An 18,824-nucleotide genomic window follows, 5' to 3' on the forward strand; every position below is an offset into this window, starting at 1 on the left:
ACCCACTTGCTCTCTCTAACTTCTCTCTAGAATTTGAGCAAACAATGAACCAAAGCATATCATAAACCTTCCACTTTCTCTTTCTAACTTCTCTTTAGAATTTGAGATTAAGGTTTCATATAGTAAATACTTAAGGTCCAAAGCCCTAAACCTTCCATTTTGGGCCTATAATCCATTCCATAAACTAAAACCCACTTAATTTTCACACTTCCAAATACTTACAACACCATAGTGAACACCTTAAAATCACAAGCACAGATCTAAGACCATCATGGCATCATACAATTCTCTTTTTTTTTTGAACGGCTAACTGCTTTCCACATGTAAACCCACCCTTTCGGAGCTATGTCCAAAGGCCGACTACTCGACCACCGGTAGAAAGCGTAGCACACCCCTGATGTGCGGAAACCCCGTGGAATAGGTAAACCCCCCGGACTCAAACCCAGGTAAAACCCCAGGCCAAGCCGTCACTGAGACGTCCAATATCCAGCACCAGCCGGGGATCGAACCGGCGCCTTCAATGGAGACAACCGGCCAACAAACCAACTGAGCTGGGGTAATGGACAGGCATCATATATTCCCTATATACCTGGAATAAGGACAACCAACTTCAAACATGTAATGCACTGAACAAATATAACAAAAATGGTACACCAGTTTCATTTCACTCCCAAGATGACCAAAAACACACATAACTTGAATAAAGAATGTAACCTAACAAAAATCTGGTCATCTTAACAGATAAATATAAACCTCATACACAAAATGAGAGAATCTATATAAAGAATAGGACAAAACTCTAAAACCAACAATTCCATACGCTCGAACCAAATTTAAAAAAAAATAACCACTTCCATTGCCACCTCAAAATTACTGTTGTTTGCATTCAGGAGGTTTTTCGCCGTTTTCTCCTGTAGCGCCATTTGAGATGCTGCCTTTCTGCTGTTCACACAATGACCAACTTGTAAACACTAATAGCCATTCATCGCTGAAAAATAAATTTAAAAATAGTATAGAGAAAACTAGAGGTGACAAAATGAGCGGGTCCGTGGGTCAAACAGGTCATTTGCTGGTCAGAGAGTCAGAGGGCTGGCAAATCGTGTCTTAGCAGGTTTAACGGGTATCTGATAACGCGAACAACAAAAATTTTAAACATGAATACGACTCGTTTAACTACTTTATATCCAATATCTATAAGACAGATGTATATTTTATGCACCTAGAAGGAGAAATAATGGATCCTAACTTTCAAATTTTGATTATTTTTAAAAACGTAAAAAAATCACATGGTGTACTTTTCTGTCAGACTGACTAGACATCATGGTTTTAATTTTTTTTTCTTTAAATTTATGGATAAGAATGTGCTAAATATGATTACATATCGATATTAATACCTAATAATACAACTTTTTAATAAAGTATTTACAATTGAAATAAATTTTGGATTCCCTGCAACCCATTTGACCAATTATTTTGTTAAAATTCATACATTCCGTGCAGAAGGCTGTAAGAACACACTATTATATAATATATAACAAAGATGTTAGCATATCCTAGGATGTACAGAAGAAAATTTCACCTTTGTTTTCCTCTTGGTCTTGCTTTCCTCTTCAACTTCATCATCATCCTCATCATCTTCGTCATCGTCCATTTCTTCATCTTCATCTTCATCATCACTAATTTCTTCATCGTCATCTTCTCCTATGCCATCAGACTCATCATCCTCGGCAGCCTCACCCGTAAACCATGAAACAGCGTGAGGGATAATTTCGTCCCGTATGGTTGAACTATATTAGATACAAAACATTCACGTTGTCAGTTTAAATAGAAGTGGCAAGATGAGCAAGTCAAGCGGGTTGAATAATGGCTTCAAGTTGAAAAGATTCAATTTTCGTAGAGTAAAACAAACTGGTTGCGTTGGTGGCCCGTAAACATTTTTTTGTCTTATTTATTGTGAAAAAATAATATGCTAATCATGATTACAAAATAATATTATTGCAATAATAATCCATATCTTTTATAATAACAAGAGTAAAATGCAATTTCGTCCAAAGGTTTGTTTTTCCACATCTGGATTCAAAAGATTTGACATCTTGCCATTTTCATCCGGCTCGTTAACTCCATCTCTTTTTTTCCGTTAAGTCAGGGGTATTTTCATCTTTTTTGTTAACTTCAAGGGCAATCCAGTCTTTTTCACTTTATGTACAAATATTTAGCGTACTGTACAAGTATTCAAAAGACCAAATAGCCCTTTAACAAAAAAGACAAAAATACCCCTGACTTAACTGAAAAAATGGATGCAAGATTTCAAACCTTTTGCATCCAGATGCGAAAAAACAAACCTTTGGACAAATGTCACAAAACTGGCCAAACCTCAGGGGCGAAAATGACATTTTACTCTAATAACAAATTAGAAGACTGTATGCATACAAAAAAAAAAAAATTATGGCCTACTTGTAACTTTGAAATCATCAAACAATGTAACCCAGACCAACCCAATTATAAGAAAAATGGGTCGAAATTGCAGCTTCTTAACTAAAATTTATATTACACTACTCACCCAATGTCATAATCTTGTTCCATTCGGTTTTGAAGTTCTTCAGCCTGCCAATAAAAAGTTGCATAACTAAATGTATTCATTTGTGGCATCAATCTGTGCATACAAATAAAACGTTACCTCTTCTTCATCAAGATCATCGGCATCCTCAGGCACTGGTGGAGGGTTAAAAAAGTTGAAAAAGCTTTCACAATCTTCGGTCTTAGTGATAGGTTTAGCATTTTTTGATCCCTTCTTTGGCTTCTTCTTTAATATCTTCTGTGTCAGGCATTTTCCCGGTAGCCATTCAATATTCGTCCTGCAAAATACCAAGCATAACATGAGTTTAAGATTGCGCGAAGCTTGGTTTTAAATTGCGTGATGCGCTCCGATGCGTTTAGTCCAAAAATCTGATGCGCGATGCGTGATGCGTGATGCGAGCGCATCACGTATGTGATGCGTTCTTTATAAAAAAAATAGTTAAAAATTATTTATACATAAAAACTTATAAAAACATACTTAAAGTAAAACAACTGACGTAATTAGAAGGTAAGAGTTGTGTTTTTTGGTTCAAATCAAGCATACTAAGATGTTAATTATGGAAAAAACCGAACACAGTTCATAAAATCTGGAAAAAAGCATAAAAAACAATGTTGCGCGCATCAGAGCGCATTATGCGATGAGCGCATTATGCGAAATGCGCGCAATATTCTCGCATCACGTAAACGCATCGCATCAGCTGTTGCAATGCGCTCTCATTAGCGCATCGGGCGCATCACGCATTATGCGCGCATTATGCGCGCATTTTAAAACCAAGGCGCGAAGAAGTATTTTTAGGGCTGCAAACAAACCAAACGTTCAGCGAACAGTTCGTGAACCGTTAGACGAGAAGTTCATTTGTTTCTTTAAACAAACGAACACAAACAAGAAATTTCGTTTAGTTACATAAACGAACATGAACAGAGGCCGTGTCCGTTCATTTATGTTCGTGAACATTCGGTAACGTGTTCGTTTAGGTTAGATAGTTCCTTAGTGTTTTTAATTTTTATATTTTATTTAAATACTTCAAAATTCCGACAAATAAAAAATATTTAATAAGTGCCAGTGTATTACATACAATGTTCATGAACGCATGTTTGTGTTCGTTTGTTTCCATTTGTGTTCATGAACATTAGCTTGTGTTCATCAGCGTTTGTTTTCGTTCGTTGCCTAAAACTAACAAACGAACATGAACACATTCATTTCCTTAACAAACAAACACGAACATAAAATCTCGTTCGGTAAGTGTTCAGAACAGTTCATGAACACATATATTTCTTAACAAACTACGTTCCGTTCGTTTTCAGCCCTGAGTATTTTACCCTAAAAACTTATGAAACTAGACATGTATATGACTATATGATGATTTACCCTATTGCCTTCTCTAAAATAGGCTCATCTTCATCGATCATATGATATACTTTGGTCAAAACTGAGTTTTTGAAATATGGATTGGTATCGAAAAAGAACTCGAGCTTAAAGCCCTTGGGGTCATCAATCCGGCACCACTTAATGTCCTTCAGATACTTTAGAGCATCTTCGTCTCGTTCTGAAATCTGGTAATAGTGCCAAAATAGAAATCATTGAATTGCAGAAACAAAAAACCATAGATATAACAAAGTTATTAACAGCCGGTCTTACCTCCTCTGCCAAAATTTCATTGGTCTTCATTGCGGTTAGCCAAAATTCAGGCACACCCTTTTCTGAAAATTGTTCAAAATAATAAAGTTGGTTTTTACACACAGAAAAGAGGTGTGAATCATAATGTAAATATATTGATTATGTTTACCTTCTTTTGAATTACCATCTGCCTGATCAGTTGCGGAATTATCCTTTGATCCATCAACTTCAACAACACCATTTACTATATCGTATCTCTGCAGTTCCAAAGCATAAAAAGTCAGTATACACAACACTATGTAGGTACAACTAGTGGATCAAAAACCAACCCAAATGGCCTGTCAGTTAGTCGATGCCTACATTCGGTGTTGTTTAATACGTCTATCTATTTATGATGTGAAAGATTGAAGAAGTGATGTGGACAATGTAAGCACCATATTCATGTTTCGTCCTATGCAGTTAAAGCGGTCCAAAATCGAATAGCGGTCAAGGTCTGCTATATGATATATAGGTTATAGCGGTGGTATAGCGGTGATATAGCGGTAATTTTTATACCATGCATAATTTATGTATTTTTATATATATATAAATATATCTTTGAAAAATATTAATAGTAATATCAAAATTCATAGTAATATCATTCCATTATCAAAAACCTGTTGCAAATCAAATACTAATAGTAACTTTGAAGTATTTAATTTAAGAATTAACACAATCAAACACCGTTACTGCTATAACCGCCATAGGCCACCGCTATAGTACCGCTAGAGCACCGCTATAGCGGTATTTAGCGCCGCTAATAGCGGAACCGCTACAGGCCACCGCTATTTGGACCGCTACACACCCTGAGGTCCGCTAACCGCTATAGCACCGCTATTGACTGCTTAGGTTTTGTCCATATTGTAGACAATCATATAATGGGAATAGCAACTTAACAACTGGACAAGAAGCAAACCAACATGTAACAAGTTGTATTTATTATGCGATTTTAGCTTTAGTCAAAATGATCAGAGTGAGTTTTTGGTCAAACAATAAAGTATGAAGCACACATCTTACCAAGCTGTTCATTATCTAGTATCTACACAAAAAAACATAACCATTCAAGTGAAAACAACTTGTAGGATCAGTTTGTGCCATTCAAAGGCTTCAAATTTGTATGCAATGTAAACATAGTAATGGAAGAAATCATAAATGCCAATCTCACGGTGCGACTTGTAGTTATCTAACATTATATATCCACACCTTTGCGTACAGCGGCTGGTACAGTTTCTGGTATTTCAATTCAAGTGCTGCTCTCTCTTCAAAAAACTTCGCCTCTAGCTCATCATGTTCACTCTGCATATAATTACAATGATATGAGGACTGATCTCCGTTTAAAAACATACTTAAAGCACACCTAGACACGTAGGCTTGCACTGCAGACTACAAAATGCAAGCAGTGTACAGAAAGCACACTTAAGGTGCAAAAAGCGCACAGAAAATCGGCATGAGGCGCAGCTTAAGGCATGCGTTTCATACGAGAAAAGGTTTTGTACATCATGATGTTGTACATGTAACTTTTTTAAATTGTACATATAGTTTATTTATGTCAAAAATTTGAGTAAGTGATGCTCGAAACCTATAAAAACTATAAAAAGTGATTAAATAAATAAAATGCACCTCCCGTACGAAAAGCAGTGCGCTTAGCATCAGTTTTAGACCCTATCAACTCGGTGACGCACGCGCATTTTGAAACCATGCAACTTATATACCTAAATCAGATCTAATTAATTAAACATGATTTAACACAATATATTATATACCTAAATCGGATCTAGTTAATTAAGCATGATTTAACAAAAAATTTAAAGCTGCAATCAAACTAATTAACAATCAATCTTCTCCTTCACCTGAATTTCTCTCAAAACCTCAACTCGCTTCCTAACAGCTGGAGTCAAATTCTCAAGAACAACAGAGTCATGTCCAGCCAAATTTTGCAGTTTATCCTGTAAAACAATTCACAAAACAAATTCAAAACGCACGTATTATCATTTATCAAACACTTATCAATAAAACAAAAAACGAAATCTGACTGATGAATGAACATGAATAATTAAATTAAAAGGTTAAAACCTTCAAGGAGTTCACGAGTCCAGCACGATCCTCCGCAGTAAGAGCTAATGAAATAAAGCAACACAGATTAACAATACAGTAAGTAAGTTAGAGGATGATGTTAGGAGTTAGGTAAAGAGAGTGCTAGTGGTTTTGTGAGAAGATGTGAAGATACCTGCGGTGAGATCGGACATATCTAGCTTGTTGTTGGCCATGGCGGATGAGAAACCCTAAACCCTAGATGAGATGAGCAGCGAGGTTTAAGAGAGGAGGGTTTTGGTTTAGGCGAGACGTTTTGGAATTTATAAGGAGTGTAAGGGTTTGGCTGATTTAACTTATCAAATCTTAACTCGTTCGAGTTTGGTTCGTTAATTATTTACTAGGTTAGAACCCTATCTATTACACGGGTTAAATAAACGTAATTTTATACACCAAATAATAAAAAAATATATCTTTAAAAATCTTGTTTATTACACGGGTTGAATGAATGTAACTTTATATACCAAATAATAAAACAATATATAATTAAAATCTCGTTTATTACATGGGTTGAATAAATGTAATTTTATATATTAAATAATAAAAAAAAGTTATATTTTTAAAAACCTGTGTATTGTACGGGTTGAGTAAATTTAATTTTATATATTAAATAATGACAAAAGTTACATTTTTAAGAACCTCATGTGTTATACGGGTTGAGCACATGTAATTTTATATACCAAACAATTAAAAGTTATATCTTTATAAACCCTATGTATTATATGGATTGAATAAATCTTATTTTATATAGAGGAGGAGTTTGGTAGAAAGTGGATTTTTCCTAGAAAGTCATGGAAGCAATCAGAATGCGACACGTAGCATTGAAAGATTTTAACTATAAAGGCAATTATGTACTTTCACAATCTATTTTTATTTTAGGAAGTTATCTTCAATAACTAACTATCCATAATGGTTCCATAAATTTCAGAATTTTTTGTTTTCGATTTCTGATATCACTTAATATTAATCATTCATTCGTTTTCTTGCTCACAAGATTCATCGCTGATCATATTTTTATACGGAGGGAAAAATCATGGCATCTGGAATCTATCAGCATGTTCTTGGTACTGTGTTTTAACAGTTTGTTCTTGGTGATGTATTTTAACAGCAAGCAGATTCATACAGCTGTGTTTTATTATTCAGATTCATACAGTTGTGTTTTAGCATTCAGATTCATACAGTTGTGTTTTAACAGCAAGCAGATTCATACAGTTGTATTTTAGCATTCAGATTCATACAATTGTGTTTTAACAGCAAGCAGATTCATACAGTTGTGTTTTAGCATTCAGATTCATACAGTTGTGTTTTAACAGCAAGCATATTCATACAGTTGTGTTTTAGCATTCAGATTCATACAGTTGTGTTTTAACAGCAAGCATATTCATACAGTTGTGTTTTAGCATTCAGATTCATACAGTTATGTTTTAACAGCAAGCAGATTCATATGTTGTGTTTTACCATCCATGCTGGTAATGCTGAAGGATTTCTTTACGCTGTGTTTTAACAGCAAGCAGATTAATACGATGTGTTTTCTTGATGTGTTTTCTTCATGAAGGATAGAAGGAAGAGAGAGACAGAGAGAGAGAGATCGCTTGATGTGTTTCTTCATGAAGGATAGAAGGAAGAGAGAGAGAAAGAGAGAGAGATCGCAAGAAATATGGGGTGGTTATGGAATGACAATTATTTCCATATTTAAAACAAGCTAAATGACATATCTACCACTTATTAATTAAATAATCCTATTTTTAAGAAACACATATTACCAAAATGCCACCAAGATGATCTCAACCATTAAACACACCCAATGGATGGCCTAGATCGCTTCCTAGACTTTATAGGAAAAACACATTTTCCGTAGGATCCCCACTCATTTTATATAATACATAATAAAAAAGTTATATTTTTAAAAACCCGTGTATTACACGAGTTAACATAAATATAATTTTGTATAGTAAAAAATAAAAACCTTATATCTTTAAAAAACCTCGTTTATTACACGAGTTGAATGAATTTAATAAAAATTTATATCTTTAAAAAGAACTAACGGGTATACTCGATATACGATGGATGGGGGGACTGTGGTGATGGTTCTTATAAATATCACGTAAAAATAGTGATTACTTATTTGAGTTGAGAGTTGAACACGAAAATAAAAGTATAGAACCAATAAACGTCGATTAATATTTTTGTTTACCCCTTCTAAACATTTTTGAAATATGTTATACCCTTAACTACTTTAGTTTAATAAAATAAATAAATCATTTACATTATATTAATTTATATTTAACGTACATCTTTTGTTAATTTCAGGATAAATAATTTTGAAATTTGATAAATATTTTAAAATATTATATTATCTCCTATACGAATTGTTTTTATATTAAATTAAATTTTATAATTATCTTTTAATTGATATTAATTATCTATAAAAAATAAATGGCTTCAATGAATGACGTGTGTCCTCTCATTGGTTTCTTTTATTATATAGTATAGATTAGTTAGTTTATATTTATATTAATTATAACTATTGTTTTGTATATAATTTAGTTATTTTTTATAATTTATTAATAAAACTTATATAAACAGCAGACTCGTTTAGGCTTGGGAGCCGGTTTGAGCTCGATAAGCGAAGCTTCGGCTTTGACCCGTTCACTTAACAATCTTGTTTTTAGATTTGGACTCGTGTAGCTCGCGAGTAACTCGGCTTGTTTGCACCTCTACCTTGTATTTATGTGTTGTATGCGTGAGTAGTTGAATTCTTTTGTAGGGCAATTCCAGACACGATTCGACACCAAACACGACAAATACAAGTTTTGAGGTAGTTAACACGACCTGTTTGTAAGATGGATCTAGTTTTGGTTAACCTGTTAACTTGTGTTAAGGGTTTTTTTTTTTTTTTTTTTGGAACTTTGTTTTTAATTTTCCTTTGACAAAATGTGTAGCAGAACTTGAATATTATTATGTTAGTTTAGTTATCTTCTTAGTTGCCTATAAATATCCAACAAGAATTCCATTGAATTGTTACCATTTAGACTAGTTGTGGGGTGGTGCCCATGTCACTTCACCCTATACTAACGCCAAAGGTTATGTCATCGGCGTTAAATGTGACAACTGTCAAAATTCCAGGGATCAGTACAACTATTAAACAATGATTAGTGCTTAATGATTGTGCTGAATTTCAAGTGATGACTTAAATTGCTTTCTGATTATTGTTATTATACATACATGTGCATCACATATTGCAAATGACATACCATTATTGCATGCAAACTGTGTTGATTTAAATGATGCACGAAACAAAGGTAGCACAGTTATCAGACAATTCAGAAAAATGATTACGAAGTTAAATACATAGACAGACATGGTATTGAGACACAGAATGAGCCAGAAACCAAGAGTTACACTAGTATAGTGTGTAGGAGAGTAAGGATCATAAAAATGTCTTCCTAGTGATAGTTTAAGTGTCGGAAAGTGCCTAAAACTTACATAAACTGCATAATTCTATGGAATTCAGCAAAATTCAGCATTTAAACAACTTAATATCATGCAGAAATATGGTTAAATGATCCTGAATGCTTTCCTAAGTGTCGGGAATCAAAACTGTTGCGAAAGGTAACATAAAGCACACTAAACTACAAAGTTTAGCACCTTAACGAACCGGTAACCAACCGAACAACCGGACACTACCCGAAACACCAAATTTTCACTAGAAGCATTGTTTTAACATTAGCAAGTTAGTTATGGTCCCCGAACATCATAACACACCATATAATATCTAGTAACTAACTAACCTAACTAGATACTTGATTTTCACCTAACTAAACTAACTAATGGTTACCACCTAGCCTAAGACCCCCCCCCCACCTTACAATCGGCCAACACACATGGCCCACTCAAGATTTTATTTTCATTTTATAACAGATCTTGTTTCACTTTACTAAACACATTATACATTGGATTACAAATGATGGAAGATTATAAGTGAACCTAAGGGATCATAATCCATTCATTTCCTCACAAACACAACGCACACTTTCTTCTCCTCTCTCCCTCTTTGCTCACGGCCGAAGACACCCCCACACATCACCATCATCATCTTTCATTCTTCATACAATCTACACATATACAAAGGTGCTAGAAGCCATATAAGGAAGCTTGGAACCCTTGGAAGCTAAAGGACCTCTCACACAAGCTTTTATCCACTTCATTTTCATCTAGTGATCATCCCTAGCCTTGAGCTAGTAGTAAGATCATTCTACTCTTCATTTTACATCTTGTTTTGGTGGTTAAAAGAAGATACAAGTTGTTAATCATAAAGAACACAATGAATCAAGAGCATGAAACTTGAACATAAGACTAAAAACATAAGAAAACATGTTGTTTAAGTATTGTTATGATTGTTGATTGTTGATTGCTCATGTTATTGATGTAGATCATCATGAGATCTTGCTAGATAGTGATTAAAGACATAATCTAACAAGACGAGAGGATGATTATGTTAAAGATCAATAGATCATCCTCATGTAAATCATGAACTTGAAAGTATAAGTTGTTTTTCTTGTTAAGTGATGATCAAAGTAAACATAAAGTCTTGTAAATCTATGATTTCAATAATGATTTTTCAATAAATCAAGTTAAAAATACAAAGTTTACTTAATATTGGTTCTTAGAGAAATTAACCACATTTTTAGTGGTTAAACAAGTATAGAAATATATATGTAACAAGAAAGACTCAAGAAGAAACATTTTTAGAAAAAATAATTACAAGTTGTAAAGAACTAATTTCTTCAAAAATGAAGTTTTTAAATAAAAGACCACACTTTAAAGGGTAACTAAGCCTACTAAACACACTAGTAAGTTACTACAAATTTTTGTAAACTTTCAAGTTCATGAAGTAGTAATTTATGATTGACCTTGGCAAATTGGTAAGTGTTGATTGGTTTATTGTTGACTGTGGTGATTTACAAAAGAAAATAATATGCATTGAAAGCATGGAAACCTCCATTTTTAGGGGAAACTATTGCAAATTTTTTCTAGAAATTAAATACTTAGAAAAATATTTTTAAACAAATATTTACAAGTATATTTTAAACCATGAATTTTCATATAAAGTTTGCCATAATTTTTGTTACAAAAATTATAAATATTGGAGGTTGGTTTTTGTAAATAAAAGTGACTAAATATGTATTTAGGAAAATATATATTTAGATGTCACTATGTGTGTGATTATTTGTATATTACATGTATTAGTTATATTATTTTAGGTATTGAAATAATATAACTCACCAATATACCAAGAAATTACAATACAAAATATTACTAAAATTCCAAGAATTAAATACACAAATTACATCCAAAATATTGGAAGAAACCGAACAAGGAATATAACTTGCAAAAATATTCCGGAATTTAATTCATAAGTATATTTTGGTAATTAGTATTTTGGACACCAAAAGAACACAAATATGATTTTTTTTACAATTATTACACAATGTATCATATTTTTGACAAGGATAAAATATATTATTGGTAAGTGAAAATATATATTTTTCAGGGAAATTATTAGAAGATATATTATTTTTGGGAGAAAATATATATTTTCGTGAATAAACATGAAATACATTATTCTTGGGTGAAAAATAAGTTTATATATATTTTTCTAAGTTAGACTTGAAAATATATTATTTTTGAGACTTATATGAAATTTATAAATATTTTTGCCAAGGGAAAAATTATACGTAATTTTTCTATGTAATATTTCTTAAAAAATATATTTTGAAAATATATATTGATGTATTTTTATTAGAAATGTTATTCCGGAAAAGCTAATACAAAAATCAAGTATAAGAGTACTCATTAATTACAAGAAAATACGTATTCTCGTATGTATAAATACACACCGGAATACGCTACTGAAACTTGGCAAAAATATACAAGTATTAGAATACGAATACTAGTACATCCATCCTTGGGGAATTATTCATGTACAAATGCATAAGTGTGACAAGTTAAAAATATATTTTTTTAACCATTACTCCAAAATTTGGTAAATATAATTTAAGTTAGAATATTGACTATTTTAACAAATAATTATATAACTTGGAATAATATTAAATACATAAAGGAACGTAACTCAAAGACACTAATTAATACTAAGTCAAGGCACGGCCCACTCGTCTAATAGACCGTAGTACGTTGTAGGTGGTCGTACACGCAAGTATCAGCTGTGAGTTACGTTGGATACGAAGAACGCAAAATTGTGAGTTCATGTCCCCCTTTTCTTTTAACTGTTTTTGTTTTATAACTTCGGGGGTAAAGTAGATGTTACAAAATGTTTACAAACGATTACAATTGGTATGGTTAGCTAAGGAATGTACTGTTAGATCAGGTGAATGGGTAGGCGCACCCTTAAGACCATTAATCCTCGTATTTGGACCGAGGGACATGAGCGATAGATCTATTTGGGTGTAGCGAGCCCCACCCATGTGGATCGGGGTGTCACACCCCGACCACGTAGAACATACAAAACGTGGCGGAAATGTCGGGGAGTGTTGTAACAGAATTAATTGTTTCAAATCCATGGCAATTGAAGTTTCGTTTTATTGATCAAACATGAAAGTTTACATTGTTTAAACAAGAACCAAAGAGTACATAACATAAATTAACTAGTTCTTTTCTCGTTTTAAGTCACTAAGGCACAAGTCCGCCTAAGTATATCTTGATAAGTCCTATGCATCATCTCCTGAAAACACATGTGAAAATAGGTACGTCAGCATAAAAATGCCTGTGAGATACATTGGTTTTGTGAAAACGGAATTCATGACTTATGTTTGAGAAAATGTTTAGTCATGAACCTTGTAATTTGCTTTGTCTTGTAAATCATTTGAAAAACGATAAGATCAGATGATATGTATAAATAAGAGAACACTGTATGGTTAAATGGATAACCATGTAAAACGAGTTTGTATAAGATAAGTTGTTTGTAAAACAATGTCTTGTGAAGAATATGTTATTTGTATAAAATGTAATATGTTTATACTGAAATGATTTAGATAACGCTACGGTATGTAATATAATGCAAGCATTTATATATAGGAAGTACCAGCGGCGTATCCACTATATTTGTATCATATTACATACGCCACGTTACTCCAACCATCTACCCAAACCAACCACCATGTAAATTGTTTATGTATAAATCAATTGTCAAATGTTATTGTGTAAACCATATCGAAATGTCTATGTTCAATGTAAACCACCAAGTATGTATATCAATGTCAAAATGTTTATGTTTAATGTAGATCATGTAATGTGTACCCAAAAATATATTGTATGGTAATTGAGATGTATCAACTAAACCATATGTAAAATGCACAACACAAGGTGTTGAAGTAAAACATGGTTTAAATCAACGTTATGTTTTGTAGAACAATGCATGCTATACTGATATGAACGTTTATGCGGTATTGTGAAATATGCATACATTCAAGCCTTGAGACTGGGTGATAAACCCTTAAACAAATTAAAGGTTTATCTAAGTTATGTATATCGAATTCGGTCATTCCTTCCAATCCAATCAAACCCAGGATTTCAGGAACGGGAGTTGTCAATTCCTATGGTACCACTACCTACTAACGAACGACGTAGCTAATGTTAATGAATGTATTGTTCCATGTTAAACAAACCAAATGTCATACCAAAATGAAGGCATGTGATGAATAATTGTACTAAGTATGCACACAATGGGCATAAATAGCATGAAATGTGATGTGAAACAATGTACTAAGTATGCACACAATGGGCATACATAGCATGGAATATAATGTAAAGCAATGTACTAAGTACGCACACAATGGGCATACATAGCATGAAATGTAATGTAAAACCATGTACTAAGTACGCACACAACGGGCATACATAGCATGAGATGTAATGAAATCATGTACTATAATGTACTAACGAATATAGCAGGTATATGATGTGAAAACATGGAAAGCATGAAAGTAACAAGTAGGCACATGTGTTTCACCCCAAAACAGTTTGGAAAACAGTAAAAGAGGGGTTCAATGTACTCACCTGAGATTGCTTTGAAGTTCTTGTGTAATAATCACACAATGCTAGAGATCACGGAATATCGAACGGCACCTAATAGGTAGCTATATTAATATACCGGACCAAAATCGGAAGGATCGGATAGTATGCGGGTTCGTAAACCAAACGAGTATGGAGACTCGTGTAATATGGTTTAACAAAGCCTACATACTAAAATGAAACCTAACCTAAGTGCTTACGACCCATTACGACCCGTTTAGGTAGCTTATGCTACTTTAACGCGTCGTTCGCATAGAACGCGTTTGGAACGCCTAACATCGTGACCACAAGGTATAACCTCGGAAGGTTACAACTATGGTCACCTAATGTGTTTGGTCGGATCCTAATGATCGACCAATTGGGTCGGGTTCGAAAGTATAAGCGATGGTTTAGATCGCTTACCTTACGACCCTATATAAGCACTATACTAAAAGTGACGAGCTAAGCATGTTAGAACATGCTTAACTAAGTTTAGAAAACAGGTTTGGCATCAAAACAAACGGCTTTGATGCTCACAAGTAGTTTGGTTACAAAATACGCAAGAATGCGCATTTTGGCCGAAACTACGACTCGTCACTGAGCCTAGATAACGTGGTAATCAGTAGGTATAGTCGCCATGGACTATAACCATCGTGATCACGCTCACGTTATGAAGTTCTAATGAACTTCGTGTTGACCATAGGCTGGTCAACGCAGAAAGTCAACAAAACGTTGACTTTCGGACTCGAAAAGCGAATAAAAGAACGAAAGAACACTTACGAAGGGTCACCGAATGCTAATCTAGATCAAAATGGCTCAGGTATGAAACAAAGGTTCCAACTTAGAGCTTTAGATCAGATTTTTGTGGGTTTTAACCAAAAGGGGGGGGTATTTATAGGAAAAGTAAAGCCGTTAGGATCGTTTCTTGAATATCGTGCCACGATCTTAAGCGTACACTTGTCGCAAAGTTGTGGTGCCTTATTTTGACCCTTAGCTCCTGAGATTGTGAAAGGGCATTGCCCTTTGGAGTGTTTGAAAGGCCCACTTCAGCCAAAAAGCAAGTTTTCTGCTTCTGTAGGGGCCATGCGGTCCGCATCAGGATATGCACAAACTCAGGCGGGCCGCCTGGGCATGCCTGATCTGCACATACTTTCAGAAATGGCAGTTTTGGTCCCTGTTGCATGTTTAAGCCATTTCCGACACTTCTAAGGCCCATAAAGCCAACTTTAAGGCCCTAAAATGATGCCTAAACATTGTGGACATGAAACATGCTCAAAAATATGTCGGATGTTGGTTCGTTTGGCCGTACGAATGCGATGTTCAGTTAATTACGACGGAATGCGCATAAGCGCGAAAAACGATCCAAAATGCGTGACGAATGGATTTTTCTCATGCCAAACACTAAGGCATAATATAAGGATGCTTACATAAATTTTTGGACGTCCGGATGTATTCAGAACGTAAGTTATGCGCGAAAGTGCAAACTTATGCACTTTTTGACACTTTTAGTCCCTGAATGATCCAAAAGTTTGTTTTAGCATACCAAACCCCTCAAAGCCTATTTCTAAGCTATGTAAAGGATATTTATGGTATGTTTAACTTATGGACATGTTCCAGAATGTTTGTTACAGTTCAAATTGGCATACTTTTGCAGTTTGTCAAGTTTAGTCCCTGTAAGCGAATTAACTTGTTTTTGCCATACCCAAGCCTTCAAAACTTATTTCTAAGTTATGTAAAGGTTATTTAAGGTATGTTGAGTATATGTTGATGTTCTGGAGTATTTGTCGCATTAAACTGAGTACGTTTACGCACCAGTTTGCGTATAATTCTCCAGAAAGCGATGTAGAGTTTGAAATTGAACAAGACTTGATATGTGCAAATGATACACATATTTGTACAAATCCCAAATATAAAATACAATATCTCATTGGTTTGGTATTTGTTTGATGGTCGCAGTGACCCAGGTGTCACACGGGGTTTGGCCCATGAGGTGACTATGTCTTATAGCCGGAAGCCCGGTGCAAAATCTGCTAGGTTTGAGCCTTCCTATGCCGTTGCACACATGTTAATGGCCTTGCAAACCATTAATTGATATGTTTCCTTGTTTGCTTTTATACCAGGGTTTACAAATACATACGTACTTATAATGACTACAAAGTTTCTTCGAGCTCACACACTAAACACATGAACTCGCTTAACTTTTGTTGATGTTTTCAAACTATATGTATTTCAGGAAATTAAGTATGGATCTGGCGGGCATTGAAGTTTATAAGTCATGTTTCTAATAAAAGATGTCATCCGAAGTCGAAGGGTTTGGGTTATGTAACTTATCTTGGATGAGATACATGGCTCAAAACCTAGTTTATTAGTGTCTTTTGTGAAGTCCTTGTGGAACTTAAAAATGGTTGGTATTGTATTATGATCATGAAGTCTATGTTTGGATTTTAAGACAATGTTGTTTGTGACGTTTTAAAAACTATCTATGGATGAACATCTTTGGTTTTATCATATGGTTGTTTGTTATGGTTGAATGCAATAATAGTAAGCAAGTCACACATAATCACGCTTCCGCAAAAGTAAGGGTGTGACATTAAAGGAGCACCAAGGGCCCCCTTAATGTTTGTTAACATAAAGGAGAGGTCTATGATCCACCAATCACATACACACACATTTGTTTTTTAATATCTCTTTTATTTATTTTTTAGTTAAACAACACCATTGTTGTTAAATAGTGGGGTAGTTAAATCCCACTATATACGTGATAAAACATTATACATTTTTTAGTTAACCAATATATATACTCCCAAGACACTTCAACCAACGTAGCATGAAAAACTGAGTCATGAAGTATAAGGATTTGATCTATACTGAGAGAACTTATTGGACATCAACTTTCTATATTGTCATAATAAATCACTTAGTTTAACTACTAGTTTTTTTATATATCTACAAACTTAAAATACATAAAATTTAAAACCAATGTTAAAAAATGTGTAATAAAAAATTATATCCACACCATGATAGTTAAAAACACATAAAAATTGATAATCTATATATACTTAACAATTTTGTGGGGTTAGTGACATTATTTGGTTTGTACATCATCTTGCTCTTTTGGTCATTGGGATCTAAAACAATGTTTTCAGAATCAGACTACTTACTGGTCTACTAGTCGGACCGTTTCGACCGAATGTGAGAACCGAATGACATTCTAAATAATATAAAAATAAATAAGGTAAAATGAGATTCTTTTTAATCAAAATCCGGTTCAACCCCTTAAAATCCCAGTCCGACCTCCCGGTTTTCCGGTATGACCGGTCGGTTCCCGATCTGACCTCCCGATTCTCATCAATCCGGTCCAATAGCCTGAACTGGATCGATCAAGGTCCCGGCTCCCGGCTGGTCTGGGTTTGAAACACTGATCTAAAACGATTAAAAAACCCACCCAACCTTTTGAAAGTTGTTATCCCGTAAAAAAATTCAAAACGCACGTATTATCATTTATCAAACACTTATCAATAAAACAAAAAAACAAAATATGACTGATGAATGAACGAACATGAAAAATTAAATTAAAAGGTTAAAACCTTCAAGGAGTTCACGAGTCCAGCACGATCCTCCGCACTAAGAGCTAATGAATTAAAGCAACACAGATTAACAATACAGTAAGTTAGAAGATGATCCTAGGAGTTAGTTAAAGAGAGTGCTAGTGGTTTTATGAGAAGATACATGCGGTGAGATCGGACATATCTAGTTTGTTGTTGGCCATGGCGGATGAGAAACCCTAAACCCTAGATGAGACGAGAAGCGAGGTTTAAGTGAGACGGTTTTGGAATTTATAAGGAGTGTAAGGGTTGAGCTCGTTTAACTTATCAGATCTTAACTCGGTTTGAGTTCGGTTCGTTTATTATTTATTAGTTAGTTTATATTTATATTAGTAATAATTATATATATATATATATATATATATTTAATTTATTAATAAAAATTATATAAACAGCAGACTCGTTTAGCCTCGCGAGCCGGTTTGAGCTCGACAAGCGAAGCTTTGGCTTTGGCCCGCTCACTTAACAATCTTGTTTTTAGGTTTGGTCTCGTGTAGCTCGCGAGTAACTCAGCTTGTTTGCACCTCTACCTTGTATTTATTTGTTGTATGCGTGAGTAGTTGAATTCTTTTGTAGGGCAATTTTAGACACGATTCGAAACCAAACGCAACAAATACAAGTGTTGAGGTAGTTAACATGACTTGACTTGTTTGTAAGATGGATCTAGTTTTGGCTAACCCATTAACTTATGTTAAGTTTTAGTGTTTTAAAGAAGTTTGTTTGGAACTTTTTTTTAATTTTCGTTTGACAAAATGTGTAGCAGAACTTGAATATTATTATATTACTTAGTTATCTTCTTAGTTGCCTATAAATATCCAACAATG

General features: G+C 34.0%; 1 protein-coding gene across 4 annotated transcripts; it reads right to left on the minus strand.

Annotated features, from left to right (window-relative positions):
- Positions 1 to 637: 637 nt before the first annotated feature.
- LOC110894203 (nucleosome assembly protein 1;2) lies at positions 638 to 18,208 on the minus strand. Of its 4 annotated transcripts, none has more exons than XM_022141393.2 (11): positions 18,125 to 18,208; positions 17,983 to 18,026; positions 6,085 to 6,180; positions 5,438 to 5,530; positions 4,365 to 4,452; positions 4,217 to 4,278; positions 3,947 to 4,131; positions 2,678 to 2,855; positions 2,561 to 2,604; positions 1,580 to 1,787; positions 638 to 942 (listed from the first exon to the last, which is right to left on the minus strand). In XM_022141393.2, exons 1-11 carry the CDS (start codon positions 18,162 to 18,164, stop codon positions 871 to 873), a joined length of 1,110 nt encoding a protein of 369 aa, XP_021997085.1. In that variant the 5' UTR covers positions 18,165 to 18,208; the 3' UTR covers positions 638 to 870. The 4 variants fall into 4 exon arrangements, with proteins under 4 accessions (XP_021997085.1, XP_021997086.1, XP_021997084.1 ...); XM_022141394.2 differs by lacking the exons at positions 17,983 to 18,026; positions 18,125 to 18,208 and adding exons at positions 6,308 to 6,351; positions 6,462 to 6,620 and having other exon boundaries at positions 638 to 939; XM_022141392.2 differs by lacking the exons at positions 17,983 to 18,026; positions 18,125 to 18,208 and adding exons at positions 6,308 to 6,351; positions 6,462 to 6,620.
- Between the last annotated feature and the right edge of the window lie 616 nt (positions 18,209 to 18,824).

Source organism: Helianthus annuus, chromosome 12 (genome assembly GCF_002127325.2).
Source record: "Helianthus annuus cultivar XRQ/B chromosome 12, HanXRQr2.0-SUNRISE, whole genome shotgun sequence".
Classification (NCBI taxonomy): Eukaryota; Viridiplantae; Streptophyta; class Magnoliopsida; order Asterales; family Asteraceae; genus Helianthus; species Helianthus annuus.